The sequence below is a fragment of the Pleurodeles waltl genome, chromosome 11 (genome assembly GCF_031143425.1).
Source record: "Pleurodeles waltl isolate 20211129_DDA chromosome 11, aPleWal1.hap1.20221129, whole genome shotgun sequence".
NCBI lineage: Eukaryota > Metazoa > Chordata > Amphibia > Caudata > Salamandridae > Pleurodeles > Pleurodeles waltl.
Genome location: NC_090450.1, coordinates 732,885,314 through 732,899,104, shown reverse-complemented (window position 1 = coordinate 732,899,104; position 13,791 = coordinate 732,885,314). Strand labels below are relative to the sequence as shown.

Here is a 13,791-nt window from a genome sequence, read left to right as displayed (position 1 = left end):
GGTGGTGTAGTACTTTGGGTCACACAGTGAGGTAAACAACCTCTATCTGCTCCCCAGGGGCAATGGGGACTGTGGTCCTTGTCCAGTGGGCCGCTGCTCCCACACAATAATGCTAAAATATTATTTGGTGCTCTAGTGGGCTTTCTGCCTCAAGGGAGCAGATTCAAGGGTAAACAGCCCCTATTCACCTCAGGGGGCTGGAGGAACAGAAAAACTTTGACGCTGGCGGTGAGCACAACTTCCCCTCCAAAAAAGAAACATAAAACAGTCTCTAGTTGTAGGAAAGTACCATCTTGCCTGGCAAGTTACCCCCATTTTTACGTGCATGTCAGTTTGTTTTGCCTCTCACTAGGATCCTGCTAGCCAGGACCCCAGTGCTCATAGTTTGTGGCCTGAATGTGTCTCCCTGTGTAGTGACTAACTGTGTCACTGAGGCTCTGCTAACCAAAACCTCAGTGCTTATGCTCTCTCTGCTTTTACATTTGTCACTATAGGCTAGTGACCACTTTTACCAATTTCAATTGGCACACTGGAACACCCTTATAATTCCCTAGTAGATAGTACCTAGGTACCCAGGGTATTGGGGCTCCAGGGGATCCCTATGGACTGCAGAATTTCTTTTGTCACCCATAGGGAGCTCAGACAAACCTTTACACAGGAATGCCATTGCAGCCTGAGTGAAATAACGTCCACGTTATTTCACAGCCATTTTCAATGCACTTAAGTAACTTATAAGTCACCTATATGTCTAACCTTCACTTGCTGAAGATAAGGTGCAAAGTTACTAAGTGTGAGGGCACCCTTGCACTAGCAATGGTCCCCCACATAGTTCAGGGCCATTTCCCCGGACTCTGTGAGTGCGGGGACACCATTACACATGTGCACTACATATAGCTCAATACCTATATGTACGTTCACAATGGTAACCTCAAATATGGCCATGTAACATGTCTAAGCTCATGGAATTGTCCCCCCATTCCAAATCTGGTATTGGGGTGCCAATTCCATGCACCCCTGGGGCTCCACTATGGACCCTGGGTACTGCCAAACCAGCTCTCTGGGGTTTTCTCTGCAGCTACCGCTGCTGCTACCCCACAGACAGGGTTCTGACCTCCTGGGGTCTGGGCAGCCCAGTCCCAGGAAGGCAGAACAAAGAAATTCTTCTGGGAGAGGGTGTTACACCCTCTCCCTCTGAAAATAGGTGTTAAAGTCTATGGAGGGGTAGCCTCTCCCACCCTCTGGAAATGCTTTGAAGGGCACAGATGGTGCCCTCCTTGCATAAGCCAGTCTACACTGGTTTAGGGAAACCTCAGTTCCTGCTCTGGCACGAAACTCGACACAGGAAAGGGGAGTGACACTCCCCTGTCCATCACCACCCCAGGGGTGGTGCCCAGAGCTCCTCCAGTGTGTCCCAGACCTCTGCCATCTTGGATCCAGAGATGTTGGAGCACTCTGGAGGCTTCTGAGTGGCCAGTACCAGCAGGTGACGTCAGAGAACCCTCCCGATAGGTCTTATCTGACTAGGTGGCCAATCCTCCTCTAAGGGCTATTTGGGGTCTCTCCAGTGGGCTTTTCCTCAGTTAACGACTTGCAAGAATTCACCACAGTTCCTCAGCACCTCTCTCTTCGACTTCTGCCAAGGATCGACCGCTGACTGCTCCAAGATGCCTGCAAAACTGCAACAAAGTAGCAAGAAGACTACCAGCGACATTGTAGAGCCTAATCCTGCCGGCTTTCTCGACTGTTTCCTGGTGGTGCATGCTTTGGGGGCTGCCTGCCTTCATCCTGCACTGGAAGCTACAAAGAAATCTCCTGTGGGTCGATGGAATCTTCCCTCTGCTTCAGCAGGCACCAAACTTCAGCGTCACCGGTACTCTGGGACCCCTCTCATCCTGATGAGCATGACCCCTGGAACACAGGTGGTGGACCCAAGTGACCCAGACTGTCCAGTGGTCCAACTGTCCAAATTTGGAGGCAGTAAGTCCTTGCCTCCCCTCTCCAGACAGTAATCCTGTGCAAGGCGTGAACTGAAGCTACAACAGCTTCTGTGCACATTTCCACAAAATCCTGCATGAACAGCCAAACCTAGGTCTCCAACACACTGTCCTGTGATGCTCAGCTCCTTGAGTTGATCTCCGGTGTCGTGGGATCCTCTTTTGCAGTGTTGAGACGACCGCTGTGTTCAGACTTCTTGAACCCGTGTTCAAGGACTTCAGCGGGTGCTACCTTTTTTGTGCGTGGGCTCTCTATGTTGCTGAGGGCCCCCTCTGTCTCCTCTTCCAAGTGGCGACATCCTGGTCCTTCCTGGGCCCGGGCAGCACCCTTTTTCTTCAACCGTGACTCTTGCAGCTAGCACGGCTTGTTTGTGGTATCCGGAGGCAGCCATTTTGCACCTTCATCCGGGGCTTAGGGCCGTATGTACGAACACATTTCCCCATAGACACAGAATGGGTAAAACCCTTTGTTACATCTGGCCCTTAGTGGGCTCCTGCCCCCCTAGACACTCTTGCGACTCTTGGACTTGGTCCCCTTCCTTTACAGGTCCTCAGGTCCAAAAATCAGTCTTCAGTGCTTTGCAGTCTGTTGTGGTCTTTGCAAAATCCTCTATCACGACTTTACTGTTTTTCTAGGGAAATAGTAGTACTTTACTCCTACTTTCCAGGGTCTTGGGGTGGGGTATCTTTGGCACCCTTAGTGTTTTCTTACACTCCCAGCGACCCTCTGCATACTACACTAGCCTTGGGGTCCATTCGTGGTTCGAAATTCCACTTTCTCAGTATATGGTTTGTGTTGCCCCTAGGCCTATTGCATCCTATTGTATTCTACAATGTTTGCACTACTTTCTGACTGTTTTACTTACCTGATTTTGGTTTGTGTGTATACTTTGTTTATTTTACTTATCTCCTGAGGGAGTATATCCTCAGATATTTTTGGCACATTGTCACTAAAATAAAGTACCTTTATTTTTAGTAACTCTTAAGTATTGTCTTTCTTATGATATAGTACCTATATGATATAAGTGGTATAGTAGGAGCTTTGCATGTCTCCTAGTTAATCCTAAGATGCTCTGCTATAGCTACCTCTATCAGCCTAAGCTGCCAGATCATTACTACTCTACTAATAAGGGATAACTGTACCTGGCACAAGGTGTAAGTATCAATGGTACCCACTAAAAGCCAGACCAGCCCCCTACACTAGTGTTCTAGTGGAATTTCTGCCACTCACATCCCAGGGGGATCAGATTGTGGGGTAAACACCTCCTATCTGCACTCCTGTTGGGGAAGGGTGGGGTTTGGGCAAGTAAACTGTTGTGCCTGGGAGGGAGCGCATGTGCAGGGAAGCAAGCCCTCTACCCCTCAACACAATGATGGATCCCTTGTGCCTTGGTGTCCAGTGGAGGGGACACCTGTTTGGGAACTGAGATTACCAACCAGTTACCCATCAGGAAAAGCAGCACTGGAAAGATGCTGTTGGAGTTTGGCCCTCTATGCAGTGTGCAAAACCAAGCACACTATGCAGAGGATTCAGGCACCACACGGTTTCCAGAGGTAAAAGTTAGACCACCTAATGCTCCAATTTTTAAGGTAGCTGGTCAAGCAGTTAGGCTAATCCAGGAGATGTGCTAAGTATTTGCTGTACTCACAAATCCAATCATGCACCACACACACTCAATGAATAACTCAAGACAAGAATTTATCAAATATTTCAGACTTTTATATCAATTTTAAGACCAAGATCTTAAGAATACGGTAAGTACTTTTCAAGTTATGAATTTTTGATGTTTTAGCAAAGTAAGTCTTTCTGTGCGTAATTACGCACCATTGGAATCAATTCACAGTCACCTTTAAAAATGCAGTAAAAATCACACGGTTGAGTTACCGGTCTCCTCTCTTGCAGGATGGCAGGAGTGGTAAGTGGGCACACTGAGCCAGCTGGAGTGTCTCGGGCAGCGTTGGAGAGGTTCTTGGCACAGGGTCACATGGAGAGGTTCTTGGCACAGGGTCACATGGAGGGGCCACTTAGAAAAGGAGCTGGTTTGCAGAGTTAAAGATGGTGCCTTGGGGTCCCCTTGGGCTGTTAAGGTCACAAGGGGCTGGGGACCCGGGGCGCACGGCAGATCCCGCAATGCAAGGCCCAGGGCGGCCAGGTGCAGGATGTTTTGGAAGGCCTGGATGCTGAGCGCAATGGAGCCCACTGGAACTGGAGGTGAGACTCTTTAAGGGTGGCTTACCGGACAATGGGGGCACGCTGGTCTGAGGTGTACCGGAAGTCCCGCAACTGGGGCTTTCTCCTGATCCTTTTTCAGCTCTGGGGGAGCTGCTTTTCTGCTGGTCCGACATCAGCTGGCCATACCCAGGGTACTGTTGTAACTTGGCCACTAGAGGGCGCAGTGCCACCAAATTTGGCACAGATGCGGGTCACATCCGGGTGGTCGTCGGTTCCAGCTGTGACTTCTGGTCACAGAGATATCGGCGATTCAGTGAAGTGACCCTCACTGGTTTCTTGGTCCTTTGCAGGTTTCTTGATTTTCTTGAGTGGTGCCTCCACTCAGGAGGGAGATTTAGGCTATTTGCGAAGCCTGGAGGTCCTCTGGGACTTTTGAGGTCGGTCCAGTGGTCAGTTTCTCTGCAGTATCGATTGTTGGGCTCTGGTGCGACAAGCAGGGGTATTGGAGCCTCTTCGGGTGCAGCAGGTCCTAGGTTCTCGTCATGGCAGGTTGTTTGGTGCTGTCTTCTTTCTTCCTGTTCAATCTAAATTTTTGGTCTTGGGGAGCCTACTAAATGAATTTAGTGGGCGTTTTAGGGGGAACCTGGTAGTGTCCAATGGGACACTTACCCTAGGGTGGCTACACCCACTACAGTGACCACTTCCTGTGGTACGGGTCCATTCCCTAAACCTGATTGGCTGTTTTTCTCCATTCCAAGATGGAGAAAAATTAGATAGAGGGTCCACTTCGCGTGCAAGCCCTTAGGGGTGGTGCATGCTCAGTGAGGCCACTCCTCCTCCCCTTTGTGTGGTTTCCCACCTTTGCTCCCGCCCAAAGTGGAGGTTTGCAAGGGGGGGCCCTCTGCTGCTAGCAGCAGGCCTGGGGGCTCGGGTATCAGGGGCTGTAGCCCTTTGAAGCTCACCACCAGGGTGTTGCACATTCCTGACCGAGGGAGTGTTAGCTCCTCCACCCAGGAAGGGCATTGTCTTACAAACCAGAGAGCCATGGCTCGGCCCCATGTTTTTATATTGGCCGTCTGGAGTGGCAGGCTGGATGGAACCAGCAAGCAACTATGCCAGTTAGGGTTAGCTTTTGCAGGGGGCACCTCTGAGGTGACCCCTGGATACATTTATGGTTAACTCCAACACTGGGACCAGTTTGGATTTATTATTCTGAGTGGTTTGACCAGTGTCCAGTACATGTATGTGAAATGGCTGCTCGGTTCACTCACTATGTCTTGGGTTTGTCAAGGACACAGTGGGGGCATATTGCTCATGCAGCTATGATCTGACACATAATATGGTGCACCCTGCCTTAGGGCTGGAAGGCCTGCCAGAGGGGTAACTTACCCATAATATATGCAGTGTAGGGTGGACAGGGCACACAGAGTGTGTGCCATGTCGAGTTTGTCATTTTAGGTTTTCCCCAGTACACTCAGCCTGCAATGGCAGTGCTGGGTGCATCTGGGTGCAGGCCCCCTGAAGGTGGCACAACCAGTGCTATTGCCCCCAGGGGTCTACTCTTAATGTATCTTGCCCTGGGTACTGGGGTACCCATTTACTAGGGACTTATAGGGATAATTAAGAGTGTATCCAATTGTGCCAAGCATCACAACAGATTTAGGGAAAGAGCTCTGGCCCAGCAAACCTGGTTATCAGGGGCCCTTGGCACTACCAACTTCTAGAACACATCAGGCAAAAAGTGGGGGCTAACCACGCAAAAAGAGGCCTCCTCTCACAGTTGCTCCCTTTCCAAAGCTGCCCTCTCCTGTGTCGATTGATGCTCAGGTGCAGGGTTATGCTCCCAGACACGGATCAAAACTTAGAACAAGCTTTGACCTTAGTTAGGCATGCTTTCACTTTTGTTACGTTGTAGTGTTCAGCATTTTAAAAAATGGGACGCCGAGGGATATTGATCCGTGGCGTCCAGACTTAGATCCTGAAAATGAAACATTTTAAAACAAAAGCTTTTTCTTTTTCAATGCAGTGGAAGACTTGTTGATATCCTGGAATCTACAGAGGTAACACAAGCGTAACAGAAAAGAACATCTGTTTAATGTGTTATCTGTTTAATCTATTCTTCATACTTATGGGTCATATGGTTCCCTTTTTCTAACCTCCTTTTTAAGTTCCCTCTTTTCACTTTTTTCTCCTTTTTGTCTTGTCACCAATGGTTTGGGACATGGAGAACTCTCCCACTCCATTTTTTACCACACATTTGTGGTACTATAAGCCTTGCATGAGAATGGAGAATATAAGGACTATATTAGCACACAATAAACCTTGGGATTTTGGGACTACTGCCTACGGAATTCTTTGTGAAGAACTGCTATATGCACTCTTTGGACTGAATGTTAAGTGTGCTAAGGTGTCTAACTTTAATTCACTGCTGGACAGTGGGCCTCGGCCCATTGCCATTGGTATCTTTGATAGTAGGGTACCTTATGCCGCAATAGCACCAACCTTCCAACTGGAGTGTGATACGTATGCTACTAATACCAAGTTTTCTGAATGAAGTGAAAGTTTGACTAGATAATTTGTAGTATTAGGTACGGATATCAAGGTTATGCCATGTATGATAGTTATACATTACAAATGGAATGGAGAAGATTTGTAACAGAATATTTACTTTTGCCAATGCAATCAAATGTAATCAACCTTTTTTTTTTAAAAACAATTTTAACAAATTTTTATTGCTTTTCATGAAAAACATACAAAACACGAAAGGAACATACTCATAACAGCCTGTACATATGATGATGGGGTTACCAAATCTGTTCCCTCTCTTCTTGACTTTGACCACACAGGATTCTGCTGAAGCTACATTTCGAAATAACTCGGAAAAAAGGAAAAATGCAAGTACACACAACCCCCTTGATTCGTAAACCACTTTTTCTTGGGCCGCACACCAGTCCACTCCCCGCCTCCATTTCTGGAGGGAGGGACCCCTGGCAGTGTTCAAAGCGGCTGCAATGTCCCTCTTTGCCACCAGTAAGGCCGTTCCAACAAATGTCCGGTCCGCTCTAGAACCCTCCAGCTCCTCCAATGTACCCAATAGGGCCAATTTTGGGGACATCGGTAGTGTCTTCCCTATTGCTTTGTTAAATTCTTGCTTTATCTTCCCCCAAGACACTTGGATCACGGGACAGGACCATACCATGTGGAAGAAATCGGCCGGGCCCCTATCACACCGCGGGCAGCGGTCAGAGTTCCGGATGCCCATCTTTTGCAATCTGTCGGAAGGTAAGTATGCTTTGTGTAGGAAATAGAATTGTATCGCCCTCAACCTCATCGACACCGCCAACAATCGGGGAGCCATCAAAGCCTCTGACCATTCGGCGTTGTCGTAATCAACTTTCTTTAATGTGAAATTCAAGAAGGAATACACGATTACACAGGGATGCATTTTATAACATGATAAGTTTAAATTTCTCTCATGAATCTGTACAATATCTAAGGCCAACTAAGTGGGCTTTATCTGTTTATAAAATGCCACTTAGGCCTCGATCACCAATTTTTCTTCACTGCTGAGGAGGAGTTATTTGATGACTGCAAAGAAATACATAAATTTGAGATGAACTGTGTGATGCTTTACTAAGATCTGTAGTACTATAATGAATAAATGAGAGACTTGAAAGGCATTTTAGTAGTAGAATGTCAACGTCCTTCTTTCTCTTATTATCTTTTAAGTTCACCTGGTATACATCAAATGTATTTCTGAACTCAATATGACCAAATGAGATGTGACCTCTACCGTAAATGTTGATGCAAATGATGAATTTCACTTACATGACTATATCAGTATTTAAAATAGTTCTTGATTTCTAATTTGAACGAATCATGATGAATTACCTAGGTTTAAATTATTCTATGGGAAAATAAGTGTAATGTTTTTATTATTATGTAACTTGCTTTTTCGCTAAAATTCTGGATGTAGTTAATGATATATGTTTTTTATTTTGATTACAGCCTAAGGAGAGCAGTCTTTCTTTATTAAACATGCTCTGGCAGTAAGGGTGAATATACCATATTTAAGTTAACTGTACTGTTTGGATTTAAGTATATATCAATTAAGATCGTGGAAATTCACTGGATTACAATGAATGTCTGTATTTCATACGGCTTAATGGATGCTCTATTATTACCGCAATTGCCATAAAAACACGTTTATGCTAATTTCCTATCATTATTATTAAAATGTCGAGCTCGTCCTTCCAAGAATTATTCCCATCACAAGGAGGCCGAGAGTCAAATAAAGCTAGTATGGTGCCTACAAAAATAGTAGGAGAGAGAACACACCAACAGAAAAGGAGAACAAAAGGCACCTACTCTAATGGAAAAAAAGTTGTAAAACCAATAAAATGTCTTTGGATACAGTCATACTAAAACAACACAAAATGTAGTTTGCAATCTAGAAAAGATATTTAGAAGACTGCTTTATTTAATAGTGTTTGCATTGACAGCCAAAAAGAACTTAGCTGACCCTGCAATTGCAAAGAATGATGGGCTAGGTAGGTTCTGAAATTCAGTTCTCTCTCTTGCTACTCCCTATTACAAAGGCACTGTTTCTCATTTTATTTTTCATTTTTAAATGTTTTTCCAAAGAGGTATTTTCAGTCAAATTCACCTTAATAAGGCTGTTTTCATTAGATTGGCTGCAAATTATCCTGCAATTAACACCAGAAAATATTCCCTCAAGGGTAAATTTTATTTACATTATCATCAGAATTGAAAACAAATATTTAAAACCATGTTCCAGAGTTCTGCACGTTTGTACATACTATTTCTGTGCACTAGAACACACACACGTGTCTAATTTCAACAGTTCATACTTATTTATTGAGGTGCAAACTGACTAATAACATTTTCAGTTCTTTCAAGAGGGGACAATGTTTTCCTGGCATGCAAAATGCCCATGGACAGAGTTCCGCAATGATGGAGCAGACACAACGAACGATTTTATCCCAACTGAGTGCGATTTGAATACTTTCGCTTCATGTCACAGACAGTTTTCAAATCAAAGGTTTCGGAATGTTGTCTTTCTTTGACAGTACGGTAGAAAATAATTAAATGAATGCTTACTTCCAGAAGTAGCCAGCGAAACTGTCCTAATACTGATGTTATACGATTATATTTGTGATCCAATCTGCACCCGAATATAACAAGGCTTTCATATGGTGTTGTCAATAGAAAGGGCATTTCTATATTCGAACAATGTGGGTCAAGAATTAGCACCACTCCTACCACTTAAAGACTACCTAAACCTCAAGTCAAAGGATCCTTGAAAGTGAAAACCACACAACAATAACACAGTAGGCATAATCGAACAACGGGAGCCAGGAGTGATATAGACATGTGACAGGAGAAAGAGGATCAGCGATCTGAGCAGTACTCTTCCTAGTGTCAGAACACGCAATCTGAGCCCGAAATAAGTAATCTGTTCTTTGGTATTAAACATGTTTTCCGTGAAAAATAATAGCTGTTTTCTAGTGTATTCAATTACAAGAATCAGCATTAGAACCCTGAATTCAAGAAAATATTAGTGACAATGAAAAGAGGCCGTATGTTCAGAATAAAAACGACATAATTACCTGCAGGGAGAATGGCTGACCAAAGTCCACCCGTAGACAGCCAAATTGGCTAAAGAGTAAACAAAACGCACCAAACGCAACAGAAAGCAGACTGGGCTGGCCAGACAGCAGCTGGAAGAACATAAGAAAAAAGATAAAATACGATAAAGGAACGTCTTTATTCTGCACAAAATAATAACTTTCCCTCTCAGACAACTCTCACCATCTTTCTCCTTTTTGGGCAGGGGTGAAAATGCCCATCACTGTCAGCTCCATTCTCAATCAATAACTCTCACAAATCACGGCAACCAACCCCTCCTTACTCCTTTCTCTCTGTCAACTGACCTGTTTCCTCCCACCAGACGACTCCACAATCGCACAATCAACACGTAAAAACACTCATCCTCTTCTCTGCAGTCAGGCTTCTTTTCTTCAACATCACTATTTTCTGATCCTTGTCCGGGCTTCCACCTTCTCCCAATATCTTTGATCTTCTGCAACCAGATCTTGCTTCACCTCACTAAGGTGTCAACTTTCTAATAAATATGGGAAAAGTGCCTGTCCTTAGAAGAACCTCTGCACTACCCATCCTTCCTTAGAAGATTGCCAGTTTTTACTCCAGATCTCACTCTTCTATAAAGTCTAGTCCTTCTGCTCAAACTCCCACCCACCCTGATAATGCCAATCTCTTTCACTCCCAACACACTCTCGCCTGAGGTATCTCTTCTAACTCATATCAATCTTATGGAAGAATAAATGGCAAAGCTCCTGTAGTGAGGTTACTGTCCCCCTGGAGGGTGCATTCACTAACAAGACGCTTTGTATATGCCACTAGTCATTCAAGGAGCTCACAGTCTTGCTACTAACAACGATCTGCTGTTCTTACCCATCGTGCTGGGTTGGAAAACCACAGGTTGGTCTCATATGAGATCCCAACTGGTACCATGAGGACATCAGGCACAGCACCAGAAAACACAGATGCAGAGACCAGCTCCAACCACTGCCTGCCATAAGGACACAAGCGCCAAGCTCCAGAGAAGGGTTCTTCCAGGAACAGGACCAGACTGTTACCATCGGCCAACAGCATCTCAATATACTGAGAGGAAGCAAAGAGAGGCAAGAATTACAACCAGGACTGAGTGTGTACAGATCAGCACCTCGTCTATCGGGGTGAGAAAGAAAGGAGAACAGTTGAAGAGAATGAACATTCAGTGAGAGAAATAAGAACAATGATCCCTAAAAAGTGTACTCCATGAAAAAAAAAAAAAAAAAACTCTGAAGGGGTGCAGGATGCTGGCCTGGTTTGTAGTGGGGTCCTAAGCTACTCACCTTACACCTTGTACCAGGTTCAGTTATCCCCTATTAGTGAAATGTAGTCAGTGTCTAGAAGCCAGGCTCTCTAGGGGTAATGTGGATGAGCAGCCAAGGCCTGACGAGGAGACATGCAAAGCTCATGCAATACCACTGTAGTCACAAAGTACTCACACATATGAAAGAAACTACTCAGTGATAAAAAAAATAAAGGTACTTTATTTTGGTGACACAAATGCCAAAAATACCATAGAGACTATACTCCCTTAGGAGGTAAGTAATATACAAATTATATACATTACCATGCAGAAACAGCAGTACAAACTGTTAGAAAACGGTGCAAACAGTGAAAATCACAATAGTTAGAAATGGGCCTAAGGGGGAACATAAACCATGTACTAAGAAAGTGGAATGCGAAAGTCGGTTTCCCACCTAGGCAAGTGTAGTGTATAGAGGGGCGCTAGGAGTAATAGAAAACGCCAAAAGTAAGTAACAGAACCCACCCCAGAGCCCAGGAAAGCAGGAGTAAATAACAGTAACTTTCCTAGAACACATATGAATACGAGAAAGAAGATAATGCAAGAACCAGAAGAGACTGCAAAACACCAACAATGGATTCCTAGACCTGAAGATCTGTGGAAGAAGGGGACAGAGTCCAAGAAGCACTGAAGAGTCCATAGAAAACAGGAGCCCCTGCAAATCCGGGTGAAGGTGCAAAAGAGGAACCACAGGTGACGAACAACAGTCAGCACTGAACCCAAGAAGACCGATGCTGGTTCCTGGTTGGTGCAGATGATGTCCTTCGCCGGATGGATGAATGCAGTCTGGTTTGCATCGCTGGATTCCACCAACAAGCCTTGGGAAACGCAAAGCACACGGTTAGCAGAAAATGGTGCTGCCCGGGACCACGAGGGACCTGGTGGACTCTACCCAGGAGGGCAAGTCATAGAAGGCTCTCAGCAACTCAGAGAGCTCTCTGAAGACCAGGTAGCACGTTCAGGAGTCCCACAGCACGTGGACAAGAAGGGTGCAAAAGGAGAACCACGCAGCACTACAGAAAGGGATCCCACGCCGCAGGAGAACCACTCAGGAAGCTTGTGTTGCAAGACAGAGTGCTGAGGGCCGGAGCTGCACAGTGCACAAAGAACTTTGTGGAAGGATGCCAACAAACTTTGGCAACTGCAAAACATGCTGTGCACGGGGGTACAGTCTTGCGGGGAGAGGCAAGCTCTTTAGACAGGTAGACGTCAGGACCGTCAGAGCCACTTCAGTCCACCACCCGTGTTGCTGGATCCACGCACTTCTTCAGGAGAAGGAACCCAAGCCACCAGTCGTTGCTGCAGATGGGTGCCTGCTGAAGCAGGGAAGTGACTCCTTCACTTCAAGGGAGATTCCTTAGTTCTTCTGGTGCAGGCTGAGGACTCGGAGGATACACGACCTGGAAACAGTTGCAGCTGCTGGCAGAAGCTGAAGATACAATGTTGCAGAAGTCATCTTTGCTTCTCTCTTGCAGTTTGTAGAGGCCCTGGAGGGTCCAGATGCAGTTTATTCAGTAAGAAGGTGAAGTAAAAGATGCAGAGGATTCCTGCTGGAGTCTGGCAATCCGAATCTGAAGAACAACCCAAGAGAGGGACCCTGAACAGCCCTGAAAGGGGAATTGGTCTACTACACAGGTAAGCACCTATCAGGGGAGGGCTCTGACGTCATCTGCTGACACTGGCCACACAGATGCTCCCAGAGTGCCATGTCAACTTGGAATCCAAGATGGGAAAAACCCAGGGACACACTGGGGGAACTCTGAGCACCACCCCTGGGGTGGTGATGAACAGGGGAGTGGTCACTTCCCTTTCCTTTGTCCAGTTTTGCGCCAGAGCAGGAACTGGGGGTCCCTGAACTGGTGTAAACTGGATTATGCAAGGAGGACACCATCTGTGCCCTTCAAAGCATTTCCAGACGCTCTGGGAGGCTATCAACCTGCTGCCTGTAACACCTATGTCCAAAGGGAGAGGGTGTAACACCCCTTTCCCAATGGAAATTCTTTGCTCTGCCTTCCTGGGCTCAAGCTGGGCAGAAACCTGTCTGCGAGGTGGCAGCAGCTGGGGCTGTCTGGAAAACCTTAAAAGGCTGTAATGGCAGTACTGGGGGTCCTCTAAGGAGCCCCCAGACTGCATGGAATCATACAACCAATGCTTGCAAAATCCATGGGGTTTGATTCCAACATGTTTGATACCAAACATGGCCATATTTGGAGTTACCATTATGAACCTATGTCCAGTGCACGCGTAAATTGGCGTCCCCGCACTCAAGAAGTCCGGGAAAATGGTCATGGACGATGTGGGGGACCCGCTGCTAGTGCAGGGGTGCCCTCACACACAGGTACTCTACACCTAGCCTTCAGGGATGGAAGGCCTGACATATGGGTGACTTATAAGAGACCTGGTGCAGTGTAAATGAAGTGAAAGGGTGCATTCACCATTTTATACAGGCTGCAATGGCAGTCCTGTAGAAGCCTTTGAATGGGCTTATTATGAGTGGCAAAAGAAATGCTGCAACCCATAGGGATCCCCTGGAACCCCAATGCCCTGGGTACCAAAGTACCATATACGAGGGACTTATAAGGGGTGACCAGTATGCCAATCTTGGGTGAAATACTGGGTTACCAGTAAGCAGTGGCAAAATTTAGAGGAGAGAGAGCATAATCACT

At 46.1% G+C, this 13,791-nt stretch overlaps 1 protein-coding gene across 1 annotated transcript in view; it reads right to left on the bottom strand.

The window, feature by feature from the left end:
* GPAT2 (glycerol-3-phosphate acyltransferase 2, mitochondrial) overlaps positions 1-13,791 on the bottom strand; it is a 1,401,514-nt gene that overhangs the window by 766,613 nt on the left and 621,110 nt on the right. Inside the window, exons 9-10 of the mRNA XM_069212686.1 lie at positions 10,663-10,872; positions 9,798-9,908 (exon numbers count right to left, since the gene is read on the bottom strand). Of these exons, the coding sequence (XP_069068787.1) occupies positions 9,798-9,908; positions 10,663-10,872 (321 nt within the window). The remainder of the gene's footprint in view (positions 1-9,797; positions 9,909-10,662; positions 10,873-13,791) is intronic.